The sequence below is a fragment of the Schizophyllum commune genome, assembly GCF_000143185.2.
Source record: "Schizophyllum commune H4-8 unplaced genomic scaffold SCHCOscaffold_4, whole genome shotgun sequence".
NCBI classification, from domain to species: Eukaryota; Fungi; Basidiomycota; class Agaricomycetes; order Agaricales; family Schizophyllaceae; genus Schizophyllum; species Schizophyllum commune.
The window spans coordinates 2,873,557-2,893,135 of record NW_026089541.1 but is presented as its reverse complement, the minus strand read 5'-3'; the positions used below and the strand labels follow the sequence as shown (position 1 = coordinate 2,893,135).

General features: G+C 56.6%; 10 protein-coding genes and 1 non-coding gene across 11 annotated transcripts; 3 read left to right on the top strand and 8 right to left on the bottom strand.

The window, feature by feature from the left end:
• Positions 1–26: 26 nt before the first annotated feature.
• SCHCODRAFT_02573574 (uncharacterized protein) lies at positions 27–1,387 on the top strand. The gene is made up of 4 exons (XM_003033461.2): positions 27–324; positions 383–483; positions 557–782; positions 904–1,387. The coding sequence occupies exons 1-4, from the start codon at positions 182–184 to the stop codon at positions 1,214–1,216; spliced, it is 783 nt and encodes a 260-aa protein (XP_003033507.1). The 5' UTR covers positions 27–181; the 3' UTR covers positions 1,217–1,387.
• Positions 904–2,165, bottom strand: SCHCODRAFT_02620069 (uncharacterized protein). The gene is made up of 6 exons (XM_003032894.3): positions 2,034–2,165; positions 1,907–1,980; positions 1,812–1,851; positions 1,685–1,755; positions 1,436–1,622; positions 904–1,387 (listed from the first exon to the last, which is right to left on the bottom strand). Exons 1-6 carry the CDS (start codon positions 2,157–2,159, stop codon positions 1,304–1,306), a joined length of 582 nt encoding a protein of 193 aa, XP_003032940.1. The 5' UTR covers positions 2,160–2,165; the 3' UTR covers positions 904–1,303.
• A 217-nt stretch (positions 2,166–2,382) lies between these two features.
• On the bottom strand, positions 2,383–2,468 carry SCHCODRAFT_t70. The gene has a single exon. It is a non-coding gene; the product is annotated as a tRNA-Val (tRNA).
• A 139-nt stretch (positions 2,469–2,607) lies between these two features.
• On the bottom strand, positions 2,608–4,046 carry SCHCODRAFT_02620066 (Ribokinase-like protein). Its single transcript, XM_003032893.2, has 6 exons — positions 3,824–4,046; positions 3,743–3,776; positions 3,583–3,687; positions 3,432–3,524; positions 3,277–3,385; positions 2,608–3,219 (listed from the first exon to the last, which is right to left on the bottom strand). Exons 1-6 carry the CDS (start codon positions 3,950–3,952, stop codon positions 2,658–2,660), a joined length of 1,032 nt encoding a protein of 343 aa, XP_003032939.1. The 5' UTR covers positions 3,953–4,046; the 3' UTR covers positions 2,608–2,657.
• Positions 4,047–4,845: 799 nt separating this feature from the next.
• Positions 4,846–6,087, bottom strand: SCHCODRAFT_02665974 (uncharacterized protein; the record flags this gene model as incomplete). The annotated part of the gene is made up of 3 exons (XM_050346564.1): positions 4,846–5,564; positions 5,587–5,725; positions 5,776–6,087. 3 exons carry the CDS (start codon positions 6,085–6,087, stop codon positions 4,846–4,848), a joined length of 1,170 nt encoding a protein of 389 aa, XP_050201316.1.
• Positions 6,088–6,808: 721 nt separating this feature from the next.
• On the bottom strand, positions 6,809–7,129 carry SCHCODRAFT_02472070 (uncharacterized protein; the record flags this gene model as incomplete). The annotated part of the gene is made up of 3 exons (XM_050342706.1): positions 6,809–6,839; positions 6,895–7,023; positions 7,077–7,129. Coding segments are annotated over 3 exons (213 nt in total), but the record flags the coding sequence as incomplete, so codon positions are not given.
• A 2,699-nt stretch (positions 7,130–9,828) lies between these two features.
• SCHCODRAFT_02620059 (AAA ATPase) lies at positions 9,829–12,826 on the bottom strand. The gene is made up of 9 exons (XM_003032891.2): positions 12,694–12,826; positions 12,596–12,642; positions 12,480–12,546; positions 12,185–12,429; positions 12,003–12,131; positions 11,564–11,955; positions 11,267–11,515; positions 10,780–11,214; positions 9,829–10,726 (listed from the first exon to the last, which is right to left on the bottom strand). Exons 1-9 carry the CDS (start codon positions 12,768–12,770, stop codon positions 9,923–9,925), a joined length of 2,445 nt encoding a protein of 814 aa, XP_003032937.1. The 5' UTR covers positions 12,771–12,826; the 3' UTR covers positions 9,829–9,922.
• Positions 12,827–13,127: 301 nt separating this feature from the next.
• On the bottom strand, positions 13,128–13,481 carry SCHCODRAFT_02620058 (uncharacterized protein; the record flags this gene model as incomplete). Its single annotated transcript, XM_050344976.1, has 3 exons — positions 13,348–13,481; positions 13,245–13,296; positions 13,128–13,149 (listed from the first exon to the last, which is right to left on the bottom strand). Coding segments are annotated over exons 1-2 (162 nt in total), but the record flags the coding sequence as incomplete, so codon positions are not given.
• SCHCODRAFT_02620055 (uncharacterized protein) lies at positions 13,351–14,585 on the bottom strand. Its single transcript, XM_003032890.2, has 5 exons — positions 14,383–14,585; positions 14,171–14,320; positions 14,004–14,106; positions 13,713–13,953; positions 13,351–13,661 (listed from the first exon to the last, which is right to left on the bottom strand). Exons 1-5 carry the CDS (start codon positions 14,470–14,472, stop codon positions 13,538–13,540), a joined length of 708 nt encoding a protein of 235 aa, XP_003032936.1. The 5' UTR covers positions 14,473–14,585; the 3' UTR covers positions 13,351–13,537.
• A 556-nt stretch (positions 14,586–15,141) lies between these two features.
• SCHCODRAFT_02620053 (glycoside hydrolase) lies at positions 15,142–17,712 on the top strand (the record flags this gene model as incomplete). Its single annotated transcript, XM_050344975.1, has 16 exons — positions 15,142–15,257; positions 15,307–15,338; positions 15,391–15,451; positions 15,501–15,554; positions 15,604–15,673; positions 15,731–15,805; positions 15,862–15,962; positions 16,023–16,047; positions 16,107–16,143; positions 16,214–16,324; positions 16,386–16,668; positions 16,722–16,818; positions 16,928–16,973; positions 17,020–17,174; positions 17,232–17,287; positions 17,347–17,712. The coding sequence occupies 16 exons, from the start codon at positions 15,142–15,144 to the stop codon at positions 17,435–17,437; spliced, it is 1,410 nt and encodes a 469-aa protein (XP_050201313.1). The 3' UTR covers positions 17,438–17,712.
• A 222-nt stretch (positions 17,713–17,934) lies between these two features.
• Positions 17,935–19,576, top strand: SCHCODRAFT_01211776 (alpha/beta-hydrolase). Its single transcript, XM_050341251.1, has 10 exons — positions 17,935–18,190; positions 18,249–18,317; positions 18,374–18,424; positions 18,477–18,495; positions 18,545–18,661; positions 18,717–18,802; positions 18,863–18,951; positions 19,001–19,091; positions 19,149–19,183; positions 19,237–19,576. The coding sequence occupies exons 1-10, from the start codon at positions 18,016–18,018 to the stop codon at positions 19,396–19,398; spliced, it is 894 nt and encodes a 297-aa protein (XP_050201312.1). The 5' UTR covers positions 17,935–18,015; the 3' UTR covers positions 19,399–19,576.
• The last annotated feature ends 3 nt before the right edge of the window (positions 19,577–19,579 follow it).

The following is a 19,579-nucleotide window of genomic DNA, read 5'->3' as shown; positions in this document are numbered from 1 at the left end:
TGCCTTATCAGACGCTCGTCGTTAGATGTTACTGAGCGCGCTAAGAGATGTCCTTCGTCTCGTGCGCTCATCGACGAGCCTGCGCGCGCAGCTACGACAAGCCTCTAGGCCGATTGTCAGGCTAAGGGCGCCTGTTGAGGAGGGCGGGCAGTGTCAAAGCAGCGCTAGTCCTTGAGCTGCTATGCTCTCGCTGCCGATCCTGCTCTTGACGATTGCGCGCTTCGTACTCGGCGCGCAAGAGGATGTGATCATCTCCCTAACGTCCCCTGCCATCGTCTATGTTCCGTTTCTCTGCGATGCTGGGGATGACTGCGACGGTGGCTGGTATGCAAGAGGGTATGTCATAGTGTGCGCGCGATGCTAACAGGCCATTCGCACACAGGCAACGCACGACGACAGAGACGGGCGCCATGGTGATCATCACGAACGGCTCCTCCCAGGATGCGCTCGACATCGTGCCGCAGATGTTCATCCAGTTCAGAGGTAAATTATCTTCTCAATCCATACAACCCACCCTTCCACTGCATCGAACATCCTGATCATTCACACTCTTCAGCCAGCGCCCTCCACCTCGCCACCTCTGCCTTCTCCACCGCGGACGTGGACATGACGGTCTCGCAGGGCAAAACCACCATCTCGCAGAACGTGACCTCGCGCACGGGGCTGATCACGGTCATTGGGCTCAACAGCACCGCGCTCACGACGTTGTCCCTCACGTATGTGCCGCCAGGCCGCCTCGACCTTGGCCAGCTGTGGGCGACGGTGGACGATGAGATCGCGACGTGAGTAGAGGCTTCCCTAGCACAAGGCTTGATGGGGCATAAGGCATCGATGGGGCATAAGGCGTCGATGGGGCATAAGGCGTCGATGTGGCGCAAGGCTTCGGCTTATGGATCTTCGCAGCGTGTCTTCCTCCTACCTTCCCCCGCTGACGACGCCACCCACGGCCACACTACCGACATACACGACCGCGACGAACGGGGGACCCACGATAGTAGTCTCCCAGCCGCCGAGACCCCACCAGAAACTCGACCTCGCGTACCCCCTCGGCCTCACACTGGGTCTCTCATTCGGCCTCACGCTCCTCGCGACGGGTGCGTATCTCGTATGGCGCAGGTGGAAGCAGTACAAGCGAAAGAAGTGGGAGGAAGAAGCACAGGAAAACGAGGCTTGGGAGCGGCGGAAGGGCAAGATGCGGGATGACTTTGTACAATAAGACACTATCACAGGATACCATGGGATTCGAGATGTCGACGTCGTGTATTGCAAGCTGTAGAAAACAACAACCGATACCCAGGATGTATCACGTCCTCATAGTCCCGTTCGGCGACTCTTGCGGGGCAGCGGGGATAGAGATGACCATCGGCGGTGTCAGTGTTCGACGTGTCTAGAAGTGCTATGAGAGACTACGATGACAGAAGGCGAGTACACTTACATTTGCTTCATTCCAGCCGTTGCTGCCCACCCCATTCTGGTTCGGCGGTGGGACGGGTGGGAACTGCCCTTCCTCCTCCGGCTGTTCACTATGAACCGGCCTACGCCCGATAGGTGGCGAGGACGGGAAGTTTCGAAGAAGCGTGGGCTGACTGGGTAGCACTAGCTGCATCGCGTCGAGCAGCAGACTGGAGTGGTCGTGAGTTCACAAGGTTGACAACTTGTATAGTGAAACGTGCATGCCACTCACTCCATCTCGTCTTGCAGGGCGTCAATGCGCTTAGCTGCACGCGCAAGATCGCGTTGGTACTCTGCGTTTTTCTGAGTATAGAGAAGGTAAGCGGAGCATGAGCGTGGCAAAGCAGGGTGTGACCTACTGTAGTCAACTCCTCGTAACGGGCCAGCAGAGCGTCGTAGCTGGGGCGAACACTCAGTGGACGTACTGGCAGACGCGATGCTGAGCAGAACCTACTCCTCCTGCCCCTGCTGTATCATGTTAGGGCTCGTATCCATACGCGAATAATCATCCACGCCGTCTTGCCTGCGCTAGGCGTAATTAACGGTCCGCAGGTACCAGGGCCTTGAACAGAGTCACTCACATATTCATCCGTATCATATTGGCTGGAGACAGATGGGCCCCGTTGTATGAGGTCGCCATACTTGCCTTGCGAGGTGGCCGTAAGCGCCTGCGGTTCGGTAGGCGCCGAGTTGGAGGTAGACGCCATAATCACGAGGCCAAGTTCAACTTTCGCCCAAGCGCGATCAACTGGGGTTTCGGGCTTCGCCGGCGGGGTAGGAATGGGATTTCACTTACAGTGCTGCAGGTTATCGAGTGCGTCTTATGACATGTCCAGAGCGCTCGCTACAGGAGTGTCAGGGTTCGTCGATTGATTTCAGGGTAAAACATGCAACTCTTGAGGAGGCAAAAACGTTGCGCAAAGGGAAAAATGGTTCGACCCGGGTTCGAACCGGAGACCTCCTGTGACCACGAGCTAATGTGAGACAGACGTGATAACCAACTACACCATCGAACCGGTTGAAAGGTTGATGCTCAGAGAGGTCTTGTAGGTGCATTACTCTTCTGCGTTATTGTCGCTGGTCTCCTCGTTCGACGAAACTGATCTCACTGAATACTGTCCGGTGTATATCTTGGATGAATTCTGACAGAACGAACACAAGCGAATAATCATGGAATAAGATAGATATTTGTTACATTTTCTGGTCTACCAGAAGTTTTCCCAGATCAGCATACGCTCGCTAGTGTCTAGCTCCTGTCGACGAAGTATGTCTTGAGACTGAATCAGACGCAGCTCTCTTCCCCGCATACGACGCGTCTTCCGAAGCGGCTCTGCAATGTCCTTTTCGTCGTCCGTCGGCTGGCGCTCATCCTCGGGCAGCTTCAAGGCGTACTCGTGCGTACGCTCCAGGACCGCATGCGTCTTCGCGAGAGCGAACGAGACTGCATTCGCGAGCGCGCTCTCCCCCGTTTCGGGTACGAAGTGCGCGAGCGTGAGGGCCGAGAACATGTCTCCGACGCCGGAGAAGTAGCCGGGGATGAGGGTGACGCAGCGTGCGTGGACGGTTCCCTCTGCGGCGTCGGACGTGATGCAGAGGAGCTGATCGGTATGGGTGGTGGGGCGAAGCGACGCGGGGAGGGCGTCGAGCAGCCATGGTGTAAGGGGTATGGAGCTGAGGACGACGTGGGGGACTTTGTATCGGTCGTGGAGCACGCGTAGGGATGTGCGAAGAGTGTCCATGTCGCGGATTGGGGTATCTGTGAGTGTCCTAGTAGCGGTAGCGGAATCAGAGGGTGAATTCTCAGTGGAGTGGGGATAGACGTACTCGACCTCAAACCAATTGGGAGTGATGATATCTGCAAGATGCAGAAGATCCCTGTACACAGGGATGACATCCGCCGCGACGTAAAGCTTCCCGGCGTCGCCCATGACCGCTGCAAAGCATGAGGGCGATGTAGTACGCAGAGTAAGCATGCGTACGATCAAGCAAGTATGTCGCCTTCGGATTCCTCTCCTTGAGTTTGGTCGCAAAGTCTGCAACCGCAGAGAGCGCCTCTGCACCAGGTATATAACCTGAGTAAGAGGTATTGATCCTCAGCATTTGCACACGAGCGTGATTAGGTCGACGCACCAGTCAGTAATCTATCCTGTGCCAGCAGTTCATTCTGCTCCATCGTGTCGAAGATGCTGCGCAGATCTGCTGCAGACGCGCGCGTCCCACCGAAGCGTCCATATCCTACGAGGCTGATATCAGCGGACGAAGGGAATGGATCTGAGGGAGGTGTGCGTACCCGAGTGATTCGAGAAGTTCACCGTATTTACGACCTTTTTCAATGTCAGTTCTCTGCTCGGTAGGAAGGGAGGCTACTCACATCCACATCGTACCCCAGGCATTGCAGGGGGAACACCGCTGCCTTACCGCCCACATAGCCGAACGCGACGTGCGACTGGATGCTCAGGACACGCCCCGGGTTTTCGGGTACGGCGAAGTTCGCTGACATGGTAGTCGTAAGCAAGCCTCAGTGAGCTCGGTACGTGGTCACTTGCGACGGTCCGTTAATCGCTACGGAGCTGGGCGGTAATAGCATGGTGGGCGGCGCTTATCAAGGCGATCGGATTCGGACGACAATGACTCACCGATCAGGCAGGACATTCCCACGCCACCGTGCTTGAACCTGACTTTCACGCAGCGATAACAGGACTATCGCTCTCTTTACGTAGGCCCCGCCTTGTGAGACTTGGCTCTGAAGCAAGCTGTAATATCATGCTGAGTTTCTTTCGGCCATCGACGCTTGACGCCTCGTTATAGTTGCATGGCTTGGAAACTTGTTGAACGCGCGCTAAGGAGACCGTCTGTATTTCCGGGAGCATCAGGTACATTGGCCAGAGCAGCAGACAAGCTATGGTATACGGCAAGGGACCATAATACAATGATCAGCAAGTCGTATAGGGACTACTCAGAAAGAGAAAATTACCCTACAATCACATACAATCCAGTCTGTATCCCAACGCTCACACAGTATTCCAGAGGCAATTCCTTCCAGGAATGAAATGAGATTATAGAGTGTACAAGGCTGAGAGCAACAAGAGCACAAACAAACAAACAGGCGAACAAGTAAAAAAAGGGAAAACAATATGTACAGATCGACGCGCACGCAGCACACAATAGACGGGGGAGTATGGATGTAAGTAGGGGCTGGAGAAATAAGCACAGATGATCGGGACAAGGACACATGAAGGGGGGCCGGACACGAGAAGAGCGTGAAGGGCGACGACCCCAGGTGCCCGTGAAGGAAGAGGAGGGGAAGGAAAAGTAAAGCCAGCGCGACGAGGGACTCGAGCCCAACTCGCGAAATGCTAGAAGCGATAAATAAGACAGCCGAGGCACCGACCCCTACTTCGCGTCCACGCCCTCCACCGGTCTGCTATCGTCGAACCACGCGCCGAAAGAATCATAGTCCAGACGCGAGTTCAGCATGTCACCAGACATGTCCATGTCCAGAGCACCTGCGGTATACGAGTCCCCGCCGAACAGGTTCATAAAATCGGTCGACTCGCCGAGGCCGAGACTCATTCCGCCGCTGTTGTCGATGCCGTTCACCTGCGTTGAAGGTGCGGGTGGCTGTTGCTGCTGGGTCGGCGCTTGTTGTTGCTGCTGCTGGGGCTGCGACGACTGTGGTGCCTGCTGCTGTGCGCCGCCTTGTGACGGCGGACGCGCGCCCAGTTCCATAGTCGGTGGTGCGCTAGCAGGAGGTGCCGGCGCTGGCGTTGCAGGCGCGGTCCCAGGCGATGTCTCCGCGCTCTTCGCCTCCTTCTTCTGTTGCTGCTGGATATCCTTCGCTGCCGTCGCTGGCGACGGCGGAGGGGGCATCTTCGTCGGCACACCACGGTACGCGCCCCCAGGACCCGATCCCAAGTTGTAGTCACCGGGCGCGGGAGGCGGAGCCATGGGTACGGGAGGCTGCGGCATTCGACCCTGGTGCGCTGCGTGCATACTGTTGTGGTATTGCTGAGGCGTCATGGGCGCCATGGGCTGCATGCCTGGCTGTGCGTGCCCGGGGCCCATATGCATCATGCCAGGTCCGCCGTACATGGGGCCAGGAGGCGGGACGCCTGGCGCAGGCGGCCCCCATACGCATCGGACCACCGGGCATCGGCGGGTGCTGCTGCTGCTGAGGTGGCCTCGGATACGCGCTCCCGCCAGCCATCGGCCCGGAGTCAGGCGGCGAAGGCTTCTGACGTTTGGCGTTGGGTGGGGATCCGTCGTTGCGATCCTGCAGCTCGTCAGTAAGAGTGAAGAACGATCTGAAGAACGGGAACGTACCTCGTCTCCTGGTGATGAGCTTGCACGCTTGTTGCCTCTAGACGGTTGGCCAGGCTGTGGTGGTGGGGGCATATTGTTCGCGCCAAGCGGCCTATTCCTGACGAAACGCTGACGAAGGTTCTGCAGTAGGCGGTTCTTCTCCTCAAGCGTCAAGGTCGTGATCTCGCGAGTCCCAAAGCCTACTTCGGACTTGACTTGATAGATGATGTCCGGAGGGTAACGCTGGAGCTCGTTCAGGAGGTTCTGCTCCTGCTGCTGGTGGGGAGTGCCCAACTGAGCGGCGCGCATGGACGGGCTCGTCTGAGGCACCATTCCTGAGCCTGGCGTCGCTTGTCGGCTTGGCGGACGAGCACCGCTGTAGGACGGACTTGGGTGTTGCGCAGGCATGCCATTTGGCGGCGGCATTGCACCACGCATATGTGGCGCAGGGACCTGACCGCCCATCGGTGACGGATGCGATTGACCGTGCATGCCCGGCTGAGGTGGGTGTGGCCCAGGGCCGCCTTGCGGAGATGGGTGAGTCATCGCAGGGGAGACTTGGTACTGATGCACACCATTCGGGCGCTGCTGAGGAGGTGGTGGGGGGATGGTACGTTGGCTGGGCATTTGTGGGAAATTCGGCGCGCCAGGGTGTGGGGGAACCGGACCGTGGGGAACGCCGTTCGGCTGCGGGTTGCCCGGAAAGCCAGACTGGTGCGGCTGCATCGGGTTTGGCCCAGGCGGCGCGGTGCCATTTGGCATGTGGCCGTTGGGCATGTTGTGTGGTGGGCGATGGGGCGGCGCGCCGTTGGTCACGGGGCCGGGGCGTGGAGCATGAGACGGCGGAAGATGAGGGATAAGGGATGGGGGTGGGGGGTTGGGACGGGCGAGCATAACATCTCGACTATGCCGATTCTGCTCTTCAAGCTTGTCTTCGGTGTGCTGTAGAAACAAGCGCCGTAAATCCCGAGGTCTGGAAACGCGCCAGATAAGGCCGACTCACCTGCACATAAAGCAAGGCTTCTTCAGCCGCTGACTCTCCTCTGGTCTTCGCATTGAAAGTAACCCAGAAAACGCTCCACCATCTGGAAGAAGGAACGTGTGAGCACTCTGCAGCGGCCCGACCGCAGGTACACGCACTCGAAAATGAAGCCCTGCTTTGTCTGTATGGGAGGTGCTGCATCACTGAGACCAGCCTCCCTACGAAGCTCGGCTGCAGTCTTGAAGAACCCATGCTTGATGCAATAATCATGCACGTATACGTTAAACCTGTGAATCCGTCAGTGGCCGTTCCCAGTCAGAAAGCGGGACTGCGCTCGCACATGTGGTCGCCCTCCCAGGACATGGTGCTAATAGTGGGGTCGGTGCTGGTCATGGTGCCGGGTAGCGCCTAGGAGCGCGCGCTTCTTGACCTGCTCGGGCGGGGTGTGTAGAGCGGGGTGACGGAGGAATAATCTGATGCGATGTTGGGGGTGGTGTCTTCGGCGAGAACTGAGGGCGATGGGTATGTCTCTTTCGCCGTCGTCGGCGGCTACGACGAGGGAGCCAGGTAAGCGCGACAAGATCCCTTGATCTTTGGTGGTGCAGGTAGAAGACACGACCGAGCTTTCGCTTGGACCATTTGATTGCAAATTCATCGGAGACTAAATTCTCGGCATCTCCCGGACTTCTCTTTCCGTGCATGTTCGTCTCTGTCCCTGCACCGTCCATAAACTCTGGCCATTTACCACCCGAAGCATGCACACCCATCGTCCTTTACAAAGTGGGAAAGTTCCCAAAAATCTGGCTCGATCACTCTCTCCTTGCACGGCACATAGGCCGCGGGGACCCGGTCTCAAGCGGTCTACTGCGCCTCTCCCGCTGCTTTGATCTTCCCCGTGCCCGAAACCAGGTTTCGCACTGCTCGCATGTCTCCCCCTCCGTCTACAGTGAAGAATATCTCCTCAAGAAAACCCTCGGAGCGCTTGAGCAGTGCAAGGCCCGCCGTTCTGACGCCCTCAATCATGATTTGCCCGTCGGTTCCGCGCGGTTCATCGACAGTCTCGCGGATCTTACATGCGGAAGTGAGTGATAACCCAGCCTGCTCTATAGCGTTTTTGATCCAGCTGCTTCTCTTTCACCGCCTTCTTCCATCCCATCAGTTTTCTCTTTCACGCACTCGCCTTCTCCGACTGCTCTCCTTGATTTCGGAGATCAACACTGTTGATTCCTTCTGTTGACCTGACTGATACTGCTGATGTCCCCGAACATCCCTCCCGCTCTCGAGCTCGTCGTGTCACGCTACATCGCTAGTTCTTCCTTTGCTCCGCCCTAGCGCCTATCGTAGCGCCTGGCGCTTGACCGGCCTGACGTCTCGCTCGCAATCTATCGGGCTTGTTTGTTCTGGAAACAGGGCTGGGCTGTCCGGCCGCTGTCATGATATGCATTTTAGATCCAATGGACCATGTCAGCGGTCGCCGTGCTATACAATGCTAGGAGGCGGCGACAACGAGGGCGCCATCGCCCATGGTCAGGCGCATGGCTGCTGCAACTCTGGCGTCGAAAAGCCTTTTCTTATCTGGTGAAGACGGGTCTCGTCCGCGGCTTCAGACGCCATACCAAAGGCTTGGCCTCTTGCGCCCTGAGAAGCTTGACTTAACAACCTTCCTTCCACAGTACCAACACTTGTTTGCAGGTATTCTCTTTGCGTTCAGGCACAAGCACATATTGCATTTCGGTTTGTTTTCTTGCAGTTGATCCTTCCATCGTCGTGAGATGCTTCCGCTCGTACGCTGGTGCTTCCTTGCGTACCCCCTGTGCTTCTCTCCAGTGGACAATGGCTTCTCCGACTCACTAGCTGGACTACTTCTACTCATCACCAGCACTTCCTCTCATCGGCAAATGCTCACTCACATTGTCAGATGGCCCAGTCGCGCCATCATCTACTTCGTCGCCACCTTATCCTCTTCGTCAGCCGCTTTCTCGTGCGCCCTTATCCAGCCCTTATCCCGATGGCCACTTCCCGATAACATCACCCGCTCCTTGACGAGGGCTTTGAGGGTCCCCGACCATGCCTTCGCAGCGCCCCGACGAGACCTTCGAAGTCCCCAAAGCTTCGAAAGGAACTTCGAGACGGCCCCCGCTCAAGTGCTTCGCCACAACATTGCATCTTCTTGTCGTCAGCAGACCACCTTCAATGAATGTGCGTGATACGTGCATATATATGGCGGGCGACTCAATGAATGGGGTGACCTGCGTCGGCGAAGCACCTGCCTTCCCTCGACCAAATCTCGACCGGTCATTGGCTCTATCATTGGACTTCTGCGCCCGCGCTATATCCGCATATTCCCATGGTGAGGTCCTCAATGGGCTGTATGGTACTGTAAGTTGCTGCGAGGTCCGTCAAGACTATGGTCACATAATTCATCGAGAGGCTCATCTGCTGCTCTGACGACTTCTTCGTACTCATACAGTCATAGAATGTACTGAAGGCGTCAATCTTCAGTGGATCAGTGTCTTCTACTACGCTTATCGCGTCTATCTTGGAGTCGACGCTCGACAGTGGCCAGTTGTACAGTGAATTAACCAATGATTGATCCCTCTCTCACAAGATGCACTCGCACTCAGTCCTCGAAGCACCACAGCAGGGAGTTGATGAACGCCCTGCACTTGGGCTGTGGCTCCCTCCTTTCATCTGATGCTCGGCGACTCAGAGTCGGCGCCTCCTCATAGGTCCCTACCTTACGCCTCGGAGCGCTGCACTCGATAATGACACAATCTCCCAGTCGGAAATGAACATCCGCCGCCCCTATAGACGCGAATCTATATTCGTCTGCATTGCTGCTTGTGAGGTGCGTACTAGTATTGTACTCTCGCAGTCACTCAAATCTCCCTGACTGCCGCCGTATGAGCACTCAATACTGACCACCGATGCTATAAAGGCGCCCTCGGGGTTGCGACTTCAGGCCAGCCCGTCCTCGCGCCACACACGAGCAGGCTGCATGTACGAACGCGACCCCTGTACGCAGAAGTTCTTGATTGAACGCCCTTGCTTTTCGGTCATGGTAGTCTCCTCTCAACCAGCGAACACGAACATTGCAAGTCATGAATACACTATGCCTTCTATTCTTTTGCAGTAACAAAGACGTAGGACGTAGGATGGAATATTGATACAGAAACAAAACATCGATTACGCGTAAAGGTCATCATCGCCCGCATCCTCCGTGAAGCCAGCGTTGCCCGCCGCCTGCTGCTGCTGCCCTGACGACTCGCCCTGCGTGTCCGGGAACTTGAAGTTGTTCCCAAAGCCACGCGCCTGCTGCAGGTTCTGCGCGAACATCTCGTAGCGGCGGATGTCCTGGTCCGACACGGAGCGGCGCGCGAACTTCATCGCCTCCTCGAAGTGTTCCCGCGTGATCTCCGGTACCGGGTCCTCTTCCTCCGCGTCCTCCTCCATCTTCGCGTCGCCGTCCTCATTCTTGGCCTTCTCGCGTGCGCGGCGGATATCGGCCTCGATGCTCGCGCGGATGGCGAGCTTGGCGGCGCGCTGGCAGATCTCCGTCAAGTCAGCACCAGAGAAGCCGTGCGTCTTCTGCGCGAGGAAGTTGAGGTCGACGTCCGGCGCGAGCGGCGACTTCTTCAGGGTCGCCTTCAAGATGCTCAGACGCTCGGCCTCGCCGGGCAAGGGGATGTAGATGAGCTGGTCGAGACGACCGGGACGGAGGAGCGCAGAGTCGATCTGGTCTGGCCTGTTCGTCGCGCCGATGATGAAGACGTTCTTCTTCGAGTTCATGCCGTCCATCTCCGTGAGGATCTGGTTCAACACACGGTCGCCAGCACCACCAGCATCGCCGGATGAGCTGCCACGGGCCTTTGCGATGGAGTCCAACTCATCGAAGAACATCACGCAAGGTGCGGCGGCGCGAGCCTTGTCGAAGACGTCGCGGACGTTGGCCTCAGACTCACCGAACCACATGGTAAGCAGTTCAGGGCCCTACAGTACACCGGTCAGTATTTTGCATGCATACATTGAGGTGGTGGACTGACCTTGATGGAGATGAAGTTGGCATTGCACTCGTTCGCAATTGCCTTCGCCAACATAGTCTTACCCGTACCCGGCGGGCCGTAGAACAAGACACCCTTTGATGGCGACATGCCGTACTTGAGGAACTTGTCGGGGTGCTCGACGGGGTACTGGACGGTCTCCTGCAACTCGAGCTTGACCTTGTCGAGGCCACCAATATCGTCCCAGGTAACGGTCGGCACCTCGACAACGGTCTCGCGGAGCGCGGATGGGTTGGAGGTACCGAGGGCGAAGCGGAAGTTGTCCATGGTAACACCGAGCGAGTCGAGCACCTCGGCGTCGATGGTGTCCTCGTCGAGGTCGATGAGGTCCATTTTCTCACGAATCTGCTGCATAGCAGCTTCAGAGCACAAGGACGCAATATCGGAGCCGACATAGCCATGGGTGTCAGCGGCGATCTGAGGGTGAATGTCAGTCTTACTCGTAGTGCGGCGAGCATCGAAGACGCACCTGCTCAAGGTCGACATCATCAGCAAGCTTCATGTTCTTCGTGTGGATGCGCAGGATCTCGAGACGGCCGGTGGGGTCAGGAATACCGATGTCGACTTCACGGTCGAAGCGACCAAAACGACGAAGAGCCGGGTCGATGGAGTTCGGACGGTTAGTCGCAGCCATAACGACAACATTAGAGCGGGCCTTGAGGCCGTCCATGAGCGTCAGGAGCTGCGAGACAACGCGCCTCTCGACTTCACCGTTCGTCTGCGCAATGTATTAGCAGGCGTCCAGCAAAACGATAAAGCAACGCACCTTCTCACGCTTCGGCGCGATGGAGTCGATCTCATCAATGAAGATGATAGCAGGCGAGTTCTTCTCAGCCTCCTCGAACGCCTTTCGCAAGTTGCTCTCGGATTCACCAGCCATCTTCGACATGATCTCAGGGCCGTTGATGAGGAAGAAGAACGCGCCAGTCTCATTCGCCACAGCTCGTGCCATGAGGGTCTTACCCGTACCGGGAGGACCGAACATGAGGATACCACGAGGAGGCTTAATACCGATCGACTTGAAGAGCTGGGGATGCCTCAAGGGCAGCTCGACGAGCTCACGAATCTGCGCCATCTGCTTGCGGCAGCCACCAATGTCGTCATAGCCGACATCGGCGAGGTTGGACTCTTCGTCTTCACGCTTAACAGGGTCACCCTCTGCGCAATGTGAATAGAAGATCGGAGTATATGTGGAGTGTACGCACCGGTGTGGATGACGGTGTCCTGAGCAACGATACAGTATTCTGCCGGGTCGGTCTCGATGACCTTGAACTCGACTGTTCGCATGCCTCCGCGAACGAGGAAGGTGTCGCCCTTGCGCACCGGGCGGTAGGCTGTACATCTTAGTCAGATCGACGCGTAATCCAGTGAGTAAATTGCGGCGCACCTTCAAGGAAGTAAGGCTTGAGGTACACGTCGAAGATGTTGCCGCTCAGTCCCTCGATGGAGTCGTCGAAGGGCAGAATGTGGACGCGCTTGCCGTACTTGATATCGAGACATTGGTGCACGTTGACGAGATCGCCAAGCTTGACGCGCAAGTTGTTGCGCGCGACCTTGTTCATCTGTATCCGGCCCTCCTCGACATCGTCGGAGCTCAGGCAGATCAGGACAGTGTCGCGCCGCTTCTTGCCACTATACAGACCTGTTAGTAAACATCCTGAGCCACAGAAAGGTCAACACACCGAACGATGATGGTATCGCCGCGGAAGAGCTGCAGGGTCTCCATCGTCGCGGGGTTCATAGTCGCGACTGTTGTTCGCGTCAGCTCAATTTCACCGATCCTCGCCACTCTACTCACCAGAGTTGTCATCTGCAGTGGCCTCATCGACGATGAGGCGGTTGGGGCTAGAAACACGCGTCAGCATCTGCACATCTACTTCTCGCTTAAGCGCTCACGATTTCTTCGGCCTGAGGATGGCCGTCGAGACGTCGTTCTCGCCAGGCTGGGGAGCAGCACCGCTGGGGTCAGCCATAATGTCGTTTCGTGAGGTAAGGTGGTGGTCAAAAGACAAGATGCGCGACGCTTTATGAGGCGGGGACTTGACTTACGCGTCGCCTGTGGCAGTGCATCCACGCGACGAATTGCTGAATCAGCATTTCCCCTTTGGGGCGTATTGTTCTCTCCCCTTCTCCTGGGTTCCACTCTGCTTGAGGGCGTTCTGAGGACATGAAGCCCACAGAATAATGTTGATACAGCTACTAAAATAGTTAGGTGGGGGACCCACGATAGCTCACGCAGGGGCTTACAGCGCGCCTTCGGCGCGCTGGCCACGGCCCGATGGCCCGCGCCATACGCCACCGCCCCTTGAACGGCAGCTCAAGACGTCGAGCGCTGTCCTTAGGTCACAAAATGTACTTGCCATTGTCTACCTACAGCGCATACGAGCATGATGTCGTTCACCGCTCCCAGCAGCGCTCAAGATGGAGAGCTCTGCTCATCGTTCATGGAGGCCCGACGCTGCACGGTAACGCGACGTTCGAATTTCCTCACGAAAATCGGTATGCGTGTGCATAGTAGGGTACGGAGTGCTCTTGCAAAGTTTCTAACAGATCCGAGAAGAGAGGTGCGCGCTGCGCGCGCCAGAGCTCGCGGAGCTCTTTTCGAGTAATACCCGGAAAAAGATTTGTACTTGTTTACACGGCAACTCTACGGCAGCCATCACGAAGTCACGATTGCTCACGCTTCCCCTGCCTCGTACCTCGGCGGGGCCCCTGCGTGAGCAACAAGCCCTACGACCAACTACATCTCTTCATCGTCGTCCACATTCAATTCCTCTGGCGGGAAATCCCCAACTTTCACCTTTTCCGGGCGCACGAATACGCCGTACTTGGGCGCGCAAGTAAAGTATCGCTCGCCTTGCACGCTGTACGAAATGTCAGTGGTATACGGCAGAGAGGGTGAAGGACCAACTCACGATCCGTCGTTCTTGCCCATGGGTTCGTCGTACTCGACACCGACCCAAACGCCTCCAGAACCGAACTTGGTTTCTCCAACAAAGCGCACAGTGCCGCGCTTGTGAAGACCAGGCTCGTTGGTCTCTATTTCGCACCTAGATCCCACAGGAATGTTGACTTCCTTCTTCTCCGCTGCAGCACTTTCTGCCTTCTCAGCAAAGCGGCCCATCTTCATGCGCTGCTTGTAGGCCATGACAGTGTCTTACGGAGGGGTCAGACTCCCCAACGACGAAGACATAAGTCCAACGTACCATTTCTCTTGGCATACTCTTCCTCCGTGAGTTCGAACTTGTCAACGTTCGAGGTGTCCGTAAGCTGGCCCGTGAACGACGTCGCTGGGTTGAGGTCAGTGACCTTGAGAGGTGGCGTAAGTTAGATTGTTGCACTGTGCATAGGGCCCAAAGAAAAGTGGACCTACCTTGATCGCCTGATAGTCTTTGACGCCATAGTATCCTAGTGGTCGCGAGTCGTCGGACAAGTCCGCGATGGGCTGCTCGTCATCCACGGTGTTCAAGAGGAAGAGTGCTTGATTTTGTACGGGTATGCCAGTGATGAGCTCGAGTTTTCCCTACGAAATAGTCAGGGTTGTTCGAGTAGAAGTCTTCACGAGTCATTATAAGTTGCACTCACCTTCAGCTGCTCAATCGTTGTATGTGGATCGAAGCGCCTCTCCGACCGGGTATCTGGCGATACCACAAAGACTTTCAGATAGCTAGACATAGTTGTTGGTCCTTGTGCGCTTCCGGAGTATTCAGATTTTCGGAGCGATCTCTCGAGGCAGGCAAGGCAAGCAAGGCGCACGTCTCACACGAGTCGTGATGGTGAAGTTGAAGTGCCACCGGCGTTTGCCGGGTTCATTTTGTATCCGCGGTTGGCGCGGGCCGTGCGGAGGCGTCTCTTCCTGAACGGTCACCTTCGCGGTTCGCCGGCCTCGCCTGACGGAGGCCCGCTCCTTACGAGATGCGACCGCTAGGAAGCTACTCGGCACATGCAACGACACCGAATACAACAGCCGGACGAGCTCGTGTTTCTTTGCCCGCGCTCTCTGCACGTCTCTTGACCTCTCAGGCGATCCCATGCATTACTGCATGAGGAGATCGCCCAGAAGCCCTGCTCTGGACAAGAGGAAGACCCAATTGCGATCTTTATTGCGGATGTGGCTCAGCCTCTCTGGCCAATCTCTTCTCATTTGTTTCAAGCCGAATCTCCGTGCGGACTTTGACAGGGTGCCTCTTGCGCCTCTTCCTGGATTCGCTTCGACGGAAGCTTCCACCATGCTAGATCAGCGGAAGCGCACTATGGAAGAAAATCTGGGGATGCAGGAAGGGATGCACCGCGCTCAGGTATATAAGGTCGCGCGGCGACGGAAGCCTTAGCAGGATCGCAACCATGCTTTCCTTCTTCGCTCCTTCCCTTTCGCTCTTATTATCCCTGCTTTTCTCTAGCCCTGCTTACGCTTCAGTACGCGACGGCAAGGATGTGTTTGGTGTGAATCTAGGTAGCTGGTACGTTTCTCATGTATACGATCACTGGCTGCTTGCGAACTTCGAACAGGCTTGTGCTAGAACCGTGGATGCTTCCTCAGGGTAAGCATTTTCGTTGTTATCGGTGTTAATGTTGATCCTGACCGCGCCATAGAATGGCTTGACATGGGCGGCCAGGACTGCTCGGATTGCTCGCAATGCATCCGGAGCGAATTGTGCGCGATAACGTTAGGAAACCTGACTCTCCCTCACAATACGCTCTAGCGCCTTCGTTAAGGCGTATCCTGACACGGCTGACCAAATCTTTGATGAACACTGGTATGCATTGCTGGCATATCCCTTTTGATATCGTTGTTCATCCATCCAGGTCTACGTGGTTCTCCCAAGACGACGTTGATCAGCTCGTTCGTCTCGGCATCAACACCGTCCGGATTCCTGTGAGTAGTACCGACCTTGCCTGCATCGCATCGCCGAGCGCGGGAACACCTTGATAGCTTGGCTACTGGATCATTGAAGACCTAGTCGAACGTGACACGGAGTTCTATCCTCGCGGAGGACTGCAGCAACTTGTAAGCCACCGTCACATCTGTGTCCAGTTCTGCCGAGGCCGACTGCGTTCGTGTAGCGCCGTGGTCTGCTTCAGCTCAAGGAAGCTGGGATTGATGCAATCCTCGACCATCACGCTCTCCCAGGCGTACAGTCGCCTAACCAAATGTTCACTGGAAAGTATGTGCAATGCAATAACATTCACATCGGTCGCACTGACAGCCTCTCCTCCGTGCGCAGCTGCACCACCAACGTCCAGTTCTACGTAAGTCGAACATTTCTCTCGGCGCGCGTCGCAGATTGACCGACATGCACGACCCTCAGACACCCTACAACTATCGGCGCGCGCTGCTTTGGACCGGTGAGTTGTCGCACCACTTTGCGCAGCAGTATAATCATTAATTGCCTCGACGTCGCCGCCCGCGCTCCAGCCATCATGACCGTGCTCTCCCACCTGGACCCGGCGTTCGCGAGCGTCGTCTCCATCGAAGCCGTCAACGAGCCCATCATGGACGCCACACAGACGCCCGGGTATGGGGACTGTACGTACCGGCGCGTCGCCAGCGACCGATTACGAGAGCTAACTGAGCCTCTGCGTCGCAGTTCAGAAGCGGTTCGTCCGGACGGTGCGCGTCGTCGAGCGTGCGCTGGGAATCGGGTCGTGGAGCGGTCAGACGCAGCGTCTCAGGCGACACTGGGGCATTCATGCGCGCCAAGAGGACCCCATTTCTGCGCTGAGGACGACGATCACGACGGACGCGTACTTTGTGGACGATGATAACGTGCTCGCGGAGGCGCTGGACATCATCGCTCGCACCCTGCATACCGGCGAGGTCGAGCCAATGTCCATGTCCACCATGCACTGGAAGCAGCCGCTCGTCACCAAGTAAGTACGCTGTGGCAGCTGTGGTCGATAGGGATCTGACACTGCGTTCCCAGCCTGATGGATAGCAGCTGGCAGCATTTCACTGGACCCAACCCTGCGGAAGCGGCAGATGGTCCTCAAGTCTACGACAATCATCTTTACTACAGGCAAGTGATGCGCTCGACTCCATGTGTAAACTCTTACTGACCAACGTTTGTTATAGCTTCGGCGTATGTGTTGCCTGAAAGCGGCCGTGTTGCTTGCTGACTTGGACTTACAGGGCGTCGCCGATGCCAACGAAGAGGCCTACATGCATAGTATCTGCAGTAAGGCGCCGCTTCTGACGAACGTGCCTCTATAACCTTCTCGCAGACCTTCAGCGCGTCCCCGACGATGCGGCACTCGGGAACTCTCCTCTCGTCTTCGGCGAGTGGGGGCTGCCGACTCAGTTTAGCGCGACGGACGAGTTCCTTGTCAAGTGGGCCGATGCGCAGAAGCTGGCGTACACCCAGGGCGCAGGATGGATCGTGAGTTATCCGTGTATATGCAAGTGGGGTGAAGAGTCTGATCCGATTGGTATGTAGTTCTGGAACTTCAAGATAGAAAGGTCAAAGCTTGCTGGCAATCTCTCCAGGCAATGGTACGCCATGTGATTGACTATGGCATTGTCCTCTGATCTCTCACCCTGGTGCTTATCAGGTCGTACTTCGATGGCGTTGACCGAGGGTACCTTACGGTCGACCCGTCTCAGCTGCACGATCCCCACGTATGCGATCCCTACGTCGCATAGCGTCTTCGAGCGCTCGTTGGCATGTTTGCATCGGGGCGCGCAGCAGGGAGGTACGCCACGTGGGGCATCGATGCATTGTGCTCCAAAGGGGTTATCTTCCGATCACCGTGAGCAGCCGCCGTATCTTCCTCCGTTCCTTCATCTCGCTCCATTCTCTGCCTCTCGGTCATGCCGGGCTTCCTTCCTATCATGCTTCGTCTCTACTCGGTGTATCTTCGATCTGTCTAATTCACGCTCGCTGCTTTGATCCCTGCGACCCTCGTCAGCAGCTTTGACTACACCCGTGATTCCCTTGCTCGTCCTGGTTCCATATGCTGCCTTCGCATCTGTTGTGCCTCTGCACGCTGATCATTCCGGTACGGACGAACGTTTTCCTTCCTTTGGGGAACATGCGGACCTGTTTCTTATGCTCGAGCGGCCGAGCGGGCATGATCCCGAACATGATGTGAGCATCGGCGGTGCGTGGTCAGCGATATAAGAGGCGCACGGAGGGCCGCGCACCCCAGGTTCTGCTGCGCCCCGGGTCCTCCCAATCCAGGTGCCCCGGCTCAGCCACCGTCTCGCACACGGTCGCCACGATGGTTCTCCTCCTGCCGTTTATCGCGTGTCTTTGGCCTATCGCTGCCGCCCTCGTGGTCCGGCAGTCGATTACCGAGCTCAGCGCTGCTGAGATCGCGACCTTCACGCCGTACAGCAACTTCGCCGCCGCCGCATATTGTCCGCCCAACAAGACGGCGACCTGGAGCTGCGGTGGTACGTTCTTTACCGCGCGTCGCTTGCGCGTGGGGCGGCTTACGCCCTTTCTATATAGCGCTCTGCAATGAGAACTCGGACTTCAAGAGTGTGGCTGCCGGAGGCGATGGAAGTGACGTCCAATTTTGTGCGCCCCCTTCTAAGCGTGGACCGAATGCTGCTTACTGACACGCCGATGACCAGGGTATGTCGGATATTCGCCCTCGCTTAAAAAGGTTATTGTTGGCCACCAAGGTTCGGAGACGTACTATGCTAGTCACGGTTGCTCTTGCTGATTTCACTTTAGGCACCAATACGAGCGAGATGTACGTAGTGTTCGTATATCGACGGGCTAGCCTGACTCCTATACATCAGAGATGCCATCCTCACCGACGCAGACTTCTTCCTTGACGATCTTGACGATGACCTGTTTCCTGGGTTCGACGATCTGGGTATCAAGGCGCACAATGGCTTTATAGATCAGCATGCTAAGTGAGTGACTACTCCGTCATATATTCCGCTTGGCGATGTCTGACTAGTAGCTTAGGACTGCCGAAAGCGTCCTCGCGGCGGTCAAAACTGCGATGAGCACGTATGGTACCTCGAGCATAACGACCGTGGGGCATTCACTAGGTTTGTCATCCCCTCTTTCCTTCGTTCGCGCGGGGTAACTGAAGCCATTCCCGTCTCAAGGCGCGGCTCTTTCTCAGATCGAGGCCGTATATCTGTCGCTGCATCTCAAGGGCGCCAGCGTTAACACCATCGGATATGGCGTCCCCAGGGTGAGCATTCATATAATGCAGGGATGGGCAGTCCTAACGTCGTGATCAGGTTGGCAATCAAGAATGGGCCGATTGGCTGGACGCGCACCTGCAGATCACGCACGTCAACAATAAAGAGGACATCGTGCCCATCTTACCCGGTACGTGCTTCTGCATTCTGCGGAAAACCCCGCTGAACGCCGAGGCGTTTTTGACAGGACGTTTCCTGGGCTTCCATCACCCATCGGGCGAGGTGAGTCGACCAGAGGACGCCCATCCCGATAGGAACTCAAGTGTACTTGTTAGATTCACATTGATGACTCTGGCGAATGGCTCTCGTGTCCCGGTCAGGACAACACCGACGAACGCTGCAGCACTGGCGATGTCAGCAACATCTTTGATGGCGAGCCAGACGACCATGGCGGTCCCTACAATGGCGTTCACATGGGCAGCGTCAACTGCTCCTGAGTCTTCGGATGCGCTCCGAACGACGATTTGGAAAGAGGAAAAATCATCTATGGTGAGTACTACGAAGGTGACAATAGGGTATTATGCTGGGGATATAGTAAAGTCTATGGGTGCTGTAGATACGGGAAGAATTGTACCTGTCGAAAACAATTCTGAGGCAAGGCATGAGTCAAGTCGCTGT